At 46.2% G+C, this 14,938-nt stretch overlaps 2 protein-coding genes across 16 annotated transcripts in view; one reads left to right on the plus strand and one right to left on the minus strand.

Moving 5' to 3' along the window:
* The window catches only part of MACROD2 (mono-ADP ribosylhydrolase 2), a 1,395,588-nt gene extending 1,382,915 nt beyond the window's left edge, over positions 1 to 12,673 (minus strand). For 2 of the 5 annotated variants that reach the window (XM_075925640.1, XM_075925639.1), the window contains exon 1: positions 12,420 to 12,671. In XM_075925640.1, coding sequence (XP_075781755.1) covers positions 12,420 to 12,465 — 46 coding nt within the window. In that variant the 5' untranslated portion in view covers positions 12,466 to 12,671. Of the gene's footprint in view, positions 1 to 12,419 lie in introns of all 5 variants that reach the window. The other 3 variants (XM_075925642.1, XM_075925641.1, XM_075925638.1) reach the window with 3 other exon arrangements.
* A 604-nt stretch (positions 12,674 to 13,277) lies between these two features.
* SEL1L2 (SEL1L2 adaptor subunit of SYVN1 ubiquitin ligase) overlaps positions 13,278 to 14,938 on the plus strand; it is a 63,787-nt gene continuing 62,126 nt past the window's right edge. For all 11 annotated transcript variants that reach the window (XM_025180472.2, XM_075925635.1, XM_006114699.4 and 8 more), the window contains exon 1: positions 13,278 to 13,900. In XM_025180472.2, the coding sequence (XP_025036257.2) occupies positions 13,846 to 13,900 (55 nt within the window). In that variant the 5' untranslated portion in view covers positions 13,278 to 13,845. The remainder of the gene's footprint in view (positions 13,901 to 14,938) is intronic.

Below are 14,938 nucleotides of genomic sequence, written 5' to 3' on the forward strand. Positions count from 1 at the left end.
TATGCAAATTAGGCATGGGATATTTAAATCCCTGCCTCATTTGCAACGTTGACCTGCCTAATCTGCATCCCTCTGCCTACAGAGAGATGCAGTCTAGACATACCCACAGTGATGATTAATATGCTTGCGTGATAGATGTCTAACCAGAGTGGAAATTGATGGAAAACAGGTAACAGCAGAAGTATCACTGCCAGAATAGGGTGCTCTGAGAATAGACCAAGGTAATTCCTGAAGTGACCAGTAGGAGTCACCATGGCAGTGAGTTGAACTGGTTAGAGAAGCCATACTAAAGAGTAATTATCAAGAAGGACTGTTAAAATAGGTTTAAATTAAACAACCCTATAACCACTTACATTTTCAGTGATTACACATGGGGGGCAGGCAGCTTCCCAGAAGACGGTACGCATGAGGAGCCAGCTTTTAAGCCGGCTCCCATGCATACCGAGAGCCTGCGTTTAACTGAATATTAACCAATGAGCCCAGGCTCATCCGTTAACTAGGTATCTGGTTATACTTTCACATCCCTATTATCACCATGGCCTTGATATACTCCCAACACAATAGTAAGAGGACTCCCACATGGATCTGTATCTTCATAAATGATTTCAATAATGGAGTACACGATACATAAACATTGAGGACAATACCAAGCTGTGAGAGATTGTGAGTGCTTTGGAGGACAGGACTAGAATTACAAATGATTTTGACAAACAAAAGAAATGGTCTTGAAATCAACAAGATGAAATTAGATATGTATTAATACTTCACTTAGAAAGGAATAATCAATTGCAAAAATAAGACCACGTGGGAAGGAGTACTACAGAAAAAGATCTGAGATTATAGTGGAGCACACACCAAATATGATTCAACAATGTAATACTGGTATATGAGTCAACATCATTCTGGAACCTATTAGCAGCAGTTCTCTAAGCAAGATACAAGTAGAAATTATTCTCCTCTATTCAGCATTGACAAGCCTCCACTGGAGGACAGTATCCAGTTCTGGGCAACACACCTGAGGAATGTTGTGAACAAATTAGAGAAAGTCAAAGAGAGAATAACCAACTGATTTAAGGTCCAGATAATATAACCTGCAATACTCCTGATATAATTCTGCATTTACAGGATTTTGAGAGCCAGCAAGCAGTCACACTGGCTCAGTCCCAGCTCATGCCAGGTGCTGGCAGCTACCCCTGCTGTAGCTCTGCATTTACTCCGTAGCTGCTAGACCCAGCACAAGCCTGTTCTGGGCCAGCAGACCTGCCTGCCAGCTCCCAAGCTCCTCTAAATGTAGAGCTGCTGATCGATTAATTGTGTAACCAACATGCTTCCTAACATCCCTAGTTCACATCTGGGTTAGCACCCCCTTGTGTTTCTCTCACCCCATGTCCTCTATTGTTCTCCAGGATACTGGGTGCTCTCTCTGTTGACTCTCCTAGCCCTGTAGCAAGGTCACTATACTGTCCCCACTTTCAGGGCATCAATCACATCAAACCAAATGTCTATGTGGCACATCCAACAGTCTGTCCCCACTTCCTAGTAACTTGGTGTACCTGGGCCCACCTGTTACTCCAGGTTACAGCCCAGGGACCCTATACTCAGCAGCCAAGGACTATACAATCTAAAACCTTGCTGTTCTTTCCCTGGGCTTCTGTCTATCCTACCTTCTACAGACTATCTTTCCTGTAACTCCTCTGGATAAACCTCTTCATCAGAGCAGGACCTCAGGGCATCTGTTCCCTCTGGGTTTCATCCTACTCACCTTTGTGCCCAGAGAATGATGACAAAGTGCCACAGAAAAAGGCCATAGGAGCTAACTTTCTGAATTTACACCTTACCAGTTTCTCCCCAGCTGGGCTTCCTCAGTAGTTAGTAATGAATCCTGACTCTCCCCCAAGTGCAATCTACAAGATTAATTGGCCTGCTCCGAACCACTTTAATCCCTTCAGGGCTCGTACGGAGTGAGTAGTTTATACCAGTGAAATTAATATTAGCATTAGCTGTGTTAGTCTGTATTTTTAAGAGCAACAAGGAGTCCTGTGGCACCTATGAGACTAACAAATAGTGCATAAGCTTTCATGGATAAAATCCAATTCATCAGATGAGCTGAAGTGGAAGTTAGAGAGGCAGGGGTATATTTTATATGAAGTAACTTTTTTTGTTGTAGTTTCATTATCAAGTGGTAATGAGGCTCATCAAGTCAGGGTGGATATGGATCATTTGATGCAATTGATGGGAGATGTGGATATCAAGAGAAGGGAAGTTGCCTTGATAGTATGTTAACCAATTTAAATATACATTCAAGCCTAATTGGACTGAATTTGCAAATCAATTGGAGTTCAGCTGTTTCCCTTTGCAATCAAGCTCTAAAGTTCTTTTGTAGAAGGACAGCTATTAACTCAATTACTCCATGTCCAGAAAGGTTAAAATGTTCCCCTACAGGTTTACGCATGTTACCCTTTTTGATGTCTGATTTGTATCCATTTATTCCTTGGTGCAGAGATTGTCCAGTTTGGCCACTCTACATGGTAAAGGAGCATTGCTGGCATACATCATGTTAACTGATGTGCAGGTGGACGAACCCCTGATGGTGTGACTTAGTGTAATGGGCTTCTCTGCCCACACCCGTAGAGGTGGGTCCATCAGTTTCCCCACCCCACGAGTTCCAGTGCCCCCTATCTGGAGGGGTGGGGGGTGTGAATATGGCCCATCGAGTCTCTGATGCCCCATCTGGGGTAATTATGGCCCCATGGCCACATCTCTATTGCCACCTGTCTGGGGTAAATATGGTCCAATGGCTGAGTCTATAGCTTGCAAGGATTGCTTCCCTCTCAGGAGTGCACAGGTACAGGAGGTAGGGGATCTCAGGCCTACCCTTTCCACTGGGCCCCAGGCCAGGGCCCTATCGGTGGCTCCCACCTCTGGCTCGGCAGGGAGTTGCCCCCTAAGCACAACAAGCTCTCCTTGAAGCCTCCTGCTCCCTGCCCTGGGCTACTGCCTACCCTGGTCTGCCGGCCAACAGCATCCCCACCTGGATCAGCAAAGGCTGTGGTGTCAGTGGCTGGCATGACAGCTGCAGATTGTGACAGGCACAGCAGTGATTGCTATGGTTCAGGCTGGCACGGCAGCGGCTCCAGCTGGTGCGGCAACTGCCGGTCAAGACCTAGCTCCAACTGGCCCGCCCGGGTAACTGTTTCCCTGCTCAGGGAGAAGCTCCTTCCCCTTCCTTGGACAGCCCCAAATGAGCTGCTCCTGCCGCCTTTATACTGCTTCTGGAGTTGGAGCATGCCCAGCAGAGCTGCAGGGGAGAGGCCATCTTAGTTAAGTAGGCCTGATTAACCCCTCCCCGGCCAGTGCAGGGTTGATACACCCTGTCACATGTAAGTTATTAGATCCTGTGATGGTGTTGCTTGTATAGATATGCAGACAGAATTGGCAACAGGTTTCTTGCAAGGACAGGTTCCTGGGTAAGTGTTTCTGTGGTGAGGTGTGCGGCTCCTGGAAAGGATTTGCTTCAGGTTGGGGGGAGGGGCTGTCTGTGGGTAAGGACGGGCCTGTCTCCCAACATCTGTGAGAGTGAGGTACTGTTTCCAGGGTAGGTTGTAGATTGTCAATGATGTGCCGGAGGGATTTAAGCTGGGTGCTGTAGGCGATGACCAGTGGTGTTTTATTTTCCTTTTGTAAGGCCTGTTTTGAAGTAGGTGACTGCTGGGTACTCCTCTGGCTCTGTCAATCAGTTCCTTCCTTCACTTCCCGAGGTGGGTATTTCAGTTTTAAGAATGCCTGAGAAAGATCTTGTAACTGTCTGTCTCTATCTGTGGGCTTGGAACAAATCCGTTGTATTTGAGGGCTTAGCTGTAGACAATGGATAGTGTGATGTGTCCTGGATGGAAGCTAGACGCATGTAGGTAAGAATAGCTGGCAGTAGGTTGCCGGTATAGGATGTTTATGTGATCATCATTTATTTGTTCTGTAACATCCATAAAGTGGACTTCTTATGTGGACTGATCCAGGCTGAGGTTGATAGTAGGGTAGTAATTATTGAAATCCCAGTGGAATTCTTCAAAGATCTCCTTCCTGTGAGTCCATATAACGAAGATATAATCAGTGTAGCATAAGTAGAGGAAAGGTGCTACACAGGAGCTGAGGAAACACTGTTCTAGGTCAGCCATAAAATCGTTAGTGTACTGTGCAGCCATGTGGATACCCATAGCAGAGCCACTGACTTTAAGGTGTAAATTACCACCAAATCAGAAACAGTTGTAGGGGAGGACAAAAAAAAAAATTACATAGCTCAGCCACCAAAGGTGCCATGGAATCATCAGGGATACTGTTCCTGACAGCCTGTAGTGCATCCTCATGTGCAATATTGGTGTAAAGAGCTTCTACATCTGGTGGCCAGCATGATGTTTTCGGGAGGATTATGGATGCACCAGTAAACACTTGTGATGAGGACTCCTGGTATAAACACAAGTTTGCATAATAATCTCAAAGATTTTATGAGAAAAATGTTTACCAGTTGAAGTCACCAAAATGTGTCCGGACTGATTAACTTTAGTGGGAATAAGTTGCCATCCCTTTCTGAATATTGCTTCTCTAAGCTCACTGAAAATCAGCAGGACACACGGACTGAAAAAGCCAGCTTTCCCACCATGTCAACTGTTGCCAACTCAACCACCAGGGGACCCCAGGATCCAGCACAACAACATTACAGATTGTTTTTCTGAACTTGTAAGGTCACCATACCACACACACCAGCATCAGATAAATCCTCACCACCACTTGGAATGTTGGATTCCTGACACTGTCCCCTCCTCAATTTGTCATTTTCCATCCCTACCTCATATATCATCTTTCCTATTTTATTAAACAAAAAGGTACCTGGCTTGGACAGACAAGACAATGCCACTATTTGCAGGCCTATAGTAGTAAACTTGTGGCCACAAAGAGAAGCTGAATATAATGACTGAAAACAGCCCGCCATTGGCATGTTTTCTAAGTCTCTCATTGACGGACAGACATTGCTTTCCCTGTACTTCCATACCAACTAGGTTGCAAGCAAGAGAGCAGAGACAAAAGCCACATTTCCATAAAAAGATCAGCAAAAATAGGAAATGTGTTTTCTTTTGTCTTAAAGGTAAAGATTTTTTCTTTTAAAAAAAGAGGAACAATTCATACAAAAAGAGACCAGGAAAACAAGAGTTTACCCTTATTTTAAAAGGCTCCATATTGTTAATGGAAGAGGACAATTGTTAAATGAAAGCACTACTTTTTTAAGTTTCAAATGCTTTAGCTGTTTTCCTTTTTTTCCTGTAGGTTTAACAAAAGACTAAAGCACTGCTAAAAATGCTCTCAAACAAAGCGAGTAAATCAGCAGTAACCTGACACAAAACCTCAGACTACAATTCACTGTTAAAATCTTTTATCCATTTAGTGGTATATTATCCCTTGAGATACATATTATCATTCGATATGTGGGTATTAGAAACAAAGATTGAACCACTGTTCCTCTCAGGATTCAGAGATCTGTGGATCTCTATTAATAATAGGCCCCAAATCCATCTTAGGTTCCTATAGTGGTATTGATGGCGTATTAACTGAGGATTCCAAAAGGCATGCATGACAAAGGGGAGTAGGCCAAAAGTGCCATCCCAGGTTCCCCAGTTCACAGTACAGTAAACTTGCGATAATACAGCACCTTTAGGACCCAGGGGGTGCCAGATTATCAAATATGCCAGAGAGGTCTGGGGTGGGGTGGGGTGGGGGGGATGCCACCCCTGCCCCTCATAGCCCCCCCTTCCAATAGTCCGGCTCTGCCCCAGGCGTCCCCGATTCAGCTGCTGCTGAAACTGACCACCAGCAGCTGAATCGGGGACGCCTGGGGCAGAGCAGCTTGGGTGCTGCCGGGTTGGTCCCATAGCACCGCCCCTCAGTGCTGCGGGACCAACCCGGCAGCACTCCAGCTGCTCTGCCCAGGTGTTCCCAAGAGCAGCTGGGGTGCTGCTGGATTGGTCCTGCAGCCACAAGGGGCAGCGCTACAGGACCAACTCAGCAGCACCCCAGCTGCTCTGCCCCAGGCTTCCCCGATTCAGCTGCTGGTCAGTTTCAGCAGCAGCTGAATCAGGGAAGCCAGGCACAGAGCAGCCCTAATTGTCCGGCTGCCTGGAGCACTTCCGGGTTCCCAATGGTGCCGGACCATCAGGAGTGCCGAAGCACTGGATGCCGGACCAATGGAGTTTTACTGTAGTCCGTGGGGTAACTCCATCCAAATTAAAGGGAAGGGCTACAGCTGCTATTCCAACCTGTATGTGTCAGAGGAAAAGCAGACAGTGACAAAATCTCAACCTGTGTATTCTGTTAGTTAATAATTCCCAGTTTTGTGGGAGAAGCCATTTCATCTACGTATTATAATAGAGTACTCACCCCTTTTCTTATAGCATTATGTAAAAAGAAAGAAAGCAGTCCAATATAGCAGAGCACACCAGTACTCGTGTATTTAAGACTAGCCTAAGGCTGTCATTTTCCATCTAAGCATAATTTGGGTATAGTAACAAGTGAACTTTGTAATACAAATTAAATGTATCCAAAAGCATTTAGTTCACTTTCATGTACATTTAATGTTATCTGAAGCAGCCAATTTTTGTTGATATCTTAATCCAATTTTTCCTTCTTGATATCTTAATCCAATATCATATCAGCCATTTAGACAAGGCCTAGGACTAGACAGACAGAAAAGGAGTTACTCCATCTAAAAACTGTATTTTCAGATCATGTTTGAGGCAAATAGCAGCAGCCCCTCCATTCTGCTGAATCAAACACATGTACTAATGTCTTTCCACAAGACTGAATTTAAAGTGGAATTTACAAAACTGAAGTCCAATCATCAAAGTTTGACTTCTGAGTGTGAAGAAACTCCCTCTCATTCTAAATATTTTACATTGATTTTTAAAATGGTATTGCAACTTAAACATTGTGTTTCTTTCCAATTCTCCAGGTTATTTACCTTAATGCACATTTACAAAATAGATAAACAGAATCAATGTCTTCAATAATATTTCAACATTATTCAACTGTTCAATTCTTGAGAGTACAGAATACAACCTATGTAGCATATATGTTCTACAGAAAGATTAACCTGAAACTGCAGAAGTCAACTGGTACTATAGATCAGGGCTACACGACTTTGGAAGCCCCAGGGGCCACTATGATCATCAGAGGACATGCTGAGGGCCGCAACTTAAGTGTGGTCACATATACATGCAAATATATATGAAAATAGTTTCTTTCACACTGATGGGCCTGATTACAAAGATTAAAGCAAGAGTGCACAACACGCAGGCCCCATTTAAGTCAGTTCTGCTGATATTAATAAAATGCAATATTTACCCAATTTCCACCCATACAACAGCTTTTAATGAGCAATGACAGTCCAGGAATTTAACTACTAAAACCCATTGTATTGACTTGTCAGTGGAGGCCATGTTCAAAGGATCGCACCCACGGGCCACATGTTGAGCCCCACGTAAACGCAAACCGCACCGTGGGCCGCAAACAAACAGGCCGCGTGGGCCACATGCAGCCCACGGGCTATGTGTTGAATAACCCTGCTATACACACTCAGAACTTCAGAGCTGCAGCACAGACAAGCAAATAGAGTTGTACTGTATTTTAGTGAAAGAGGTACAAGTCAATTTGTTGCCTTTAGGAAACAAAATTCTTCTACGTCTCTATTACTAGCAGCGCTTGAAGCATACTGATGTGTGGAGCAGTGAAATCCTAAACTATCTGTTTCTGTTAAAAGCTCTCAGAAAAATTTCTAATATGTAACTATAAGTATCAAATGCGAATCAATGAAGTGTTATTTTCCTTAGTTTGCTCTTGTGTTAACATGAAATTGTAAGACCAAGGCAAAGAGTGAAAGAGAAAAAAAGGTCAATTTCACACTGCTGTAGGGAATGCTCAGCAGCCACAAGCAACAATGCAGGCATCCTGGTAGGAACACAGCCAGTGGGGATGGTGAAAGACATTCCAGAAGCTAGGCATCTATAGTACAGACATCTAGTAATAAAATGAGAGAATGTGGGTGAGGTAATATCTTTTATTGGATTAATTTTTGTTGGTGAAAGATGAGTTTGAGCTCTTAAGAGTTCTTCAGTTTCTAAGCTCATCTCCTTCACAAACAGAAATTGGTCCAATAAAAGTATCAACTCACCCACGTAGTCACTCATAGCCTCAGACACCAGGACCAAACACAGCTACAAAAAGAAAGATTAAAACCAAGTTTTAAGGACATTTAGTGGACATTAGTGGCAGAGTCAATAAGAAATGATGAAGAAGAAGTACCTCTCACCACCAAATACAGGATATACATAAACCCTTGGTGAGAAGCTACACCGACAAATGGCAGGAGGTAGCAAAGTGCAGAGATTCCTTATTAGAATGCAGCTCATGCTTAGGAATCTTATCTATATCAATTTTGATACAGTAATTGCCTGCAAATGTGAAGCTGCTATTCTTTGTCTCGTGGCTGGGGGAAAAAAGCATTCATTGTTAAGTTGTTTACAAACTTCTCCCCTCCCCACATGCCCCTAAGTCAACCAAGTGCATATCCCTTTAACATTTCTGCAGGAAGTTAGTATTTCTCAATCACATATTTAAGATACTGAATAAAGATTCAGTAACAGAACAGTTCAAAAAAAAAAATCACAATTTGACTGTCATTTTATCCACTACAAGCAGGAACAATACAGTATTATCAGGCATGTAAGGTACAAAAGCTGAGATTTTGAAGGAGTGTTTGCCTGTAGAGTCTATGACACAAATAACTTCTCCAATATTTAAGGGAAGCATAACAAGTTGGGCCAGCCTCAGACAGATTGATTATGTATGTGTTTTATTTTTTGTCTCCCAGGTAATTAGGTTTACACTTTGTCTTCTCTCTAATATAGCAGCTGTCTCTTATGCTCATGTAACATCTAACAAAACAAAACCCTGGCCTCCACGTAATACCTTACAGATACCATTATAAGAAAGGGCAACAAAATATGAAGAGAACAAATTTTTACCTTGCTTGTCATACTTGTTTGCTGCTTAAGAATGCAGTTTTGAATTTGAATTGTATATAAACACTAAATAGAAGGTCAACATCAGTGTTTCCAGGGATAAACAATGGAACTAATTTTTATTAGCTCATATTAGCAACATGTTTTTGTGTTGTTTCTATTATTGGGTGCATGTTTGGACTGTCTTCAAAACAGTCAATACAGTAAGATCAAAACTGCAAGGTCAGCTTGATGATTGTTCAGTGTTTAGGGACAAGTTGCTCTTCATCCAAATTTTAAAAAACAAAACAAAGCAAAACAAAACAAAACCGTTCCTATGAGTTTGACAGAGTTCTGAAAGTAGAATTCAGTTCTAAAAGTCAACTCCCTTAAAGGGAAAACATCTTTCACAGGAGGGGGCTCAGCTGTTTTCCACCATGAAGATTTTATTTAGCTGCCATTGCAACTAAAGTGTCAAGAAGATCATCAAGTTTCATTTAAGCTATTATCCGTGTTCCGTAGATGGACAAATCCACCACTTTAGCACAGCAATAAAAAGCGATGTTTGGATTAAACACTCCATTTAGTAGCTTATAAAACTTTATTTCTCACCTATCTGAAACATACCCACCTTTCACATGACTAGCTTTATACCAGTAGAATCAGTTTCAGTTCTTATTGCCTACTTTGCATGGAATGGTTTTTTTTCCTACAGAGTGGCTTATAAAGGAAATATTTCACTTGTTCTCAAGCTATGGACCAACATGCGCATAATCTAGTTTAACACCTTTTTTCTCTTATTCCAATTTTACGTAGTCTCAGTCCAAACTAGCATTTGGTAAAAAATAAGTTTGAGATTTAAAGTTAAATTGTATTTTAAAATGTTTTTTTCAGTTCAAGTCATTGAACCATTTGGTTTTTTGATTCTACATAGCCTTCTCGTTTCTCTCCATCCTCCCCTAGCTACTTAAAAAAATATATATTGAACTTTTGGGCACCTGAACTTATTTCAGACTTCTCTGTGTGCGCTATGTCTGTTTTGTGATAAGCAGATATATTTTCCTACTAGGACTAGCATATTAAAGGGAGGAAGAGACAAGGATAGTGAGAAACTCTACTTCCTCATGCCCCTCCTCAGAAGCACACAATTATTTAATAACTTGTCTTCCCTATGTAAAAAACACAACAAGTTTTATTTTAAAAACAATAGGTTTATGCCAAAAGTTCTCAAACGTTACTGCACTGTGAAACCCTGTTACTACACGACTGGGGCAGGAGATCGGAATAGTGGATTCCAAGCACATCCACCTCAGATGGTATAGAGCAGGTATGTCAAACTAGCATTTTGAGGGCTGCATGCAGCCTGATTGAAATTTTTTGCAGCCCGCCAGAACTTTTTTTATAAAAGAACGAAGTGCGGCCCGCTAGCCGCTCGGAGCACAGGGCTGAGTGCCTGCTCACAACTGGCCGGGCCGCTCTGCGCCGCAGCAACTGATCACAGCCAGCTCTGCACACACGCTCACAGCCAGCTGGGCGCTCTGCGCTGGGCTCTCCAGCAAACGCTCACAGCCGGCTGGGCCGCTCTGTGCACATGCTCAGGGCCGGCTGAGCGCTCTGTGCTGGGCGCTCCAGCAGGCGCTCAGAGCTGGCCACTGTGCTCAAGCCGCCCCAGCGCCTCAGGCAGCAATGTCAACTCCAGGACCCAGGTATTAGGCTGGGGGGGGGGATTAAGTTGGGGGGGACCTGGCTTTGGGGGAGTGGAGAGGGATTGGGTTAGGACGGGGGTATGGGAGTGCCTGGCTCTGGTGAAGAGGAAGGGTTATTTTGTTTTTTATTTATTTATTCCTAAATAAAAATCACAAAAATGTATATTAATTTTATAATCAATGTCAATTTTTTGCAATTTCATGAATAATTATATCTTTATGCAAAATCTCAAACTTACAAAGTATCTGAAATTTTCACAGAAGCCTGTTCTATTTGATTAACCATGGTCTATATTTGATTTTATTTCAACAAAACAAATTATGTATAATATACAAAATTTAAAAGTACCTTACGTTTATATTTAATTTACATTGATATTTAATTTAAAAGTTAAGATGAGCAAATAATTTTACACATCAAATTATTGTAATATTATAAAATATACCTAAAACATAATCTATAATAATAAATAACAACTTTCCGACAAAGTACAGTTTCTTTGGTGGCCCTAGGATTGCTAGGTGTCTGGTAATTTTTTTGCTCGCCAAACCATCTGGGAACCCTAGGTGGCCCTGAAAGCTATCATTTTTCGGTTGTGTGGTCCTCGGTAGGCTTTGAGTTTGACATGCCTGGTGTAGAGCTTAGGTGTCAGCTTCAGCCCAGGGTCCCAGCAAGTCTAATGCTGGCCCTGGCAATGCCATTAAAAAAGGGCCCCAAACCACAGTTTGAGAACTGCTAGTTTATGCTAATTGAAGTAGCCTCTCAGGAGAAAGATCAGGTTTGTATAAGGGTCTAGAAAGGGGGAGAAACAGTACTCATACTTACAAAGGAAGGGAAGGGACAGACAGAAAGTAAAGAAAAGGAAAGTCACACACAAGGAAAGGATGGCTGTTTGACAAAGAAAGAGATAGCTGAAGTACACCAAAGAAAGGAGTCTCATAGGCAGCCTGAGACACCCAGAAGGTGGGGGTCCGGTAAAGACACATACCCCAAAGAAAGGTGCAGCCCAGAAAAAAGTGGGGGATGACCCCACACACAAGGGTGCTTTAACAATTTTAATAGTGGTTGTGCTACTGGGAACCCTAGGTAGAAACCATGGAAACCACGTATTGGGTGTTTCTCATTACTACATCCAGCCAGGGGGTGGTGAAGTATCCTCAGCACCCCTAGTTGCAGCAGCATCACTGCCCACACATAGTGGGAAAGGGCAGAGAAATTCAAGGCATACAAGAAACAGGGAAGCTCAGATACTGACACCTCAGAGGGGTGGAGAGGGAGGTCAGAACCCAGAGGAACCATTCATCCATCTAGCACAGCAAGGCGGGGTTGAGACCCCCTCCCACCTAGATAACAGCAGGAAGACCCGGGAGAAGGTGAAGGGCCAATCTGGCCCCCCAAGAAGGATGTTGGAGGGGGGAGGACTGGTGACCTACCAGCTGTCCTGCTGGGGCGGGGAGGGGGGTTACACTGCCCAGCAAGGGGGGGGGGGGGGCTTGGCACCTTGGCCCACTAGGAAAAGGGGACAGGACAAGAAAGGGCACTTGCCCCAGCGAGGTAGGACTGGGGAAGGAGTGTCCCCTCCAGCGGACCGGCGGGCAGGCAGCGGGGCTCCCCACCCAGCCAGGGGAAGGGGCTCCCTGCCCGGCTGAGAGGGGTGCGGGGGGCCGGTACCTTTCTCCTCCTTCCAGAGCTTTTTCCGCTTGTTGCCGGGGTACATGGTGCTGTGGCTAGCGGCGGCTTTGAGCTGCACGTTCCCCAGGCTCACCGGAGATAGGGGGGGGAACTAGTGACCCGGGCTGCCGTCCCCTGCGTCCCCTTGCACGGCTCGCTCCTGCCCTGCGGCTCACACCGCGCCTGTCAACTGGGTCACGCCTCGCTCGAACCCGACACCCCCGCAGCGCCCGCCTCCCTCCCCGCCGCCCGTTGGCTCCGCCAGCCGCCGCTCAGCAGCCCCCGCCCCGCCGGGCCGCTTCCAGCACACACGCGCTCCAGCGCCGCGGCCGAGGGGAGGGGCCTTAAAGGGACAGGCCGGGGCAGCGCCGAGCACCGGGCGGCTCCGGCAGTGGGGGACCCCCTCGCGGCGGGAGCATCCCCTCCTGGCGGAGGGGCAGCGGGGCGGCTCTGAGGCGGTCGCCTCTCTGCCCATGGGGTGGAGGGAGACGCTGAGCTGGCTCGCTCCATGGGGGCCATAGGGAGGCCTCTTCTTGCCAGGGAAGGAACAGGGGCTTTCCCTTGAGCCAAGCTCCCTGCTTTGTAGGGGGACTCGCTTGGTGCCCCTGATCCTGCCTCCCCTGGGGACGAGGGCGCTTTACGGTTAGGGGAGAGGGTCGCCCGGAGAAGAGTCGCCCTTCCCCCATCCCCAGGCGCGCCCGCACAGCCTTTTGGAGACCCCCCCCCCCCACACACACACACACACAAGCGCCGTCTGTGATTAGGTGCGACAGGTGGAAGGAGGTTACTTCCTGCAGGGGCCTGTTGCTGCGTCTCCACCTCCCCAGGTGTGGCTGCGAGACGAGCACGGGACTCAAAAGGCAGCTTGTCCCCGCCTCGAGCAGGTGGAAGGCGGGAAGAAGCCACCGAAATGCCCCACCCACGCACACCCCCACGGGAAGAGGCTCTGTGCAGACAGCGGGCAGGCTGGGCTCGAGAGGGAGGCGACACACACACACGTTGCTGCCTGCAGCTCCCCAGCAAACACGCCACGTGCTGCTGCCTCGCCCCTCGCAAGCACGGGGCTCCTTGCAGGCAGCTTCCCGGCAGCACTCGCACCCCCACCTGGGCGCGTGCCGACGGGCCCGCAGCCCTGTCGGAGGGAACGAATGAAGTTTCACTTCCGGGTTGAAAGTCACCGGGAAAGGAAGGCGCGGATTGGTGGCTTGTGAGGGGACGGTTGCTAAGCAACCGCATCAGGGCCGAGCCTGCGCTTGGAAGCGGCGCCCCGTAGCTCGGCCCTTTGAAGTGGCGGCTGCTGCCCGGAAGGTGGAGCCCGCCCGGCGTGTGGGGTTGGGGCAGGGTACGTGCAGGTTGCAGCCTTTGCCCCCCGGGCCATGTGGGGGGGTGCCTGAGGGAGCGTCCCAGCAGGAGGAGCTGCTCTGCGATGGAGGCTGTGCGTGTGGCGCTGCTGCTGCTGGCCCTCCGGGTCACAGTGCACAGTAGGTATCTGACCTTGCTCGACCGCAGCTGTCCCTTCCTGAGAGCAGGGGCCAGCAAGCGCCTTAGTCACGTGCGAAACCAAACAGGCACTTCCACAAGACCGGTGGGCTTCGGTGCCTCGGCCTAGGGTGCCCAATTTAAGGCACCCCTCAAGGGTTTGATTTCTTTCAAAATGGAAAAAATCAAGCCCCTTCTTCTCCCCAGCTGGGCACCTACAATCACTTCGGAAATTTTCCAGTTCTGAGTTTGAACATACACATCGTGCCTGGTTAACTGTCTGGTTCTCCAGCGCTGGAACTGTGGTTTCTCCCCTGTGTCATCATTACTGGTCATTAAAATGTGTGAATCTAATCGTTTAAGATCATTTCACTGTCATCACTTTACTAGAAATAACAACCCACCAAGAATTATGCCACCTTCAGAATTTATCCCACCAAAATTTTTACAGCCACTGCAAAACAATAAAATGACAGTTGTGGCCACAGAGGGTATTATAATCTTGCATTACCATATTACACACAAACCAACTGAATCATCTGTTATAGCTGCTTCCCTCTGGGACATTTGACTTCAGAAATCAACCTGACATTAGGGGGCAACACAAGACGGCTACGTCTACACTGGCGTGATTTTCCGGAAATGCTTTTAACAGAAAAATTTTCCGTTAAAAGCATTTTCGGAACAGCGTGTCTAGATTGGCAGGATGCTTTTCTGCAAAAGCACTTTTTGCAGAAAAGCATCCATGGCCAATCTAGACGGGCTCTTCCACAAAAAAGCCCCGATCGCCATTTTCGCAATCGGGGCTTTTTTGCATAAAACAAATCTCTGCTGTCTACACTGGCCCTTTTGCACAAAAGTTTTTCGGAAAAAGACTTTTGCCCGAACGGGAGCAGCATAGTATTTCCGCAAAAGCACTGACAATCTTACATGAGATCGTCAGTGCTTTTGCGGAAATTCAAGCGGCCAGTGTAGACAGCTGGCAAGTTTTTCCTCAAAAGCAGATGATTTTGCAGAAAAACTTGCCAGTCTAGACACAG

This window comes from Pelodiscus sinensis, chromosome 3 (assembly GCF_049634645.1).
Source record: "Pelodiscus sinensis isolate JC-2024 chromosome 3, ASM4963464v1, whole genome shotgun sequence".
Lineage (NCBI taxonomy): Eukaryota > Metazoa > Chordata > Testudines > Trionychidae > Pelodiscus > Pelodiscus sinensis.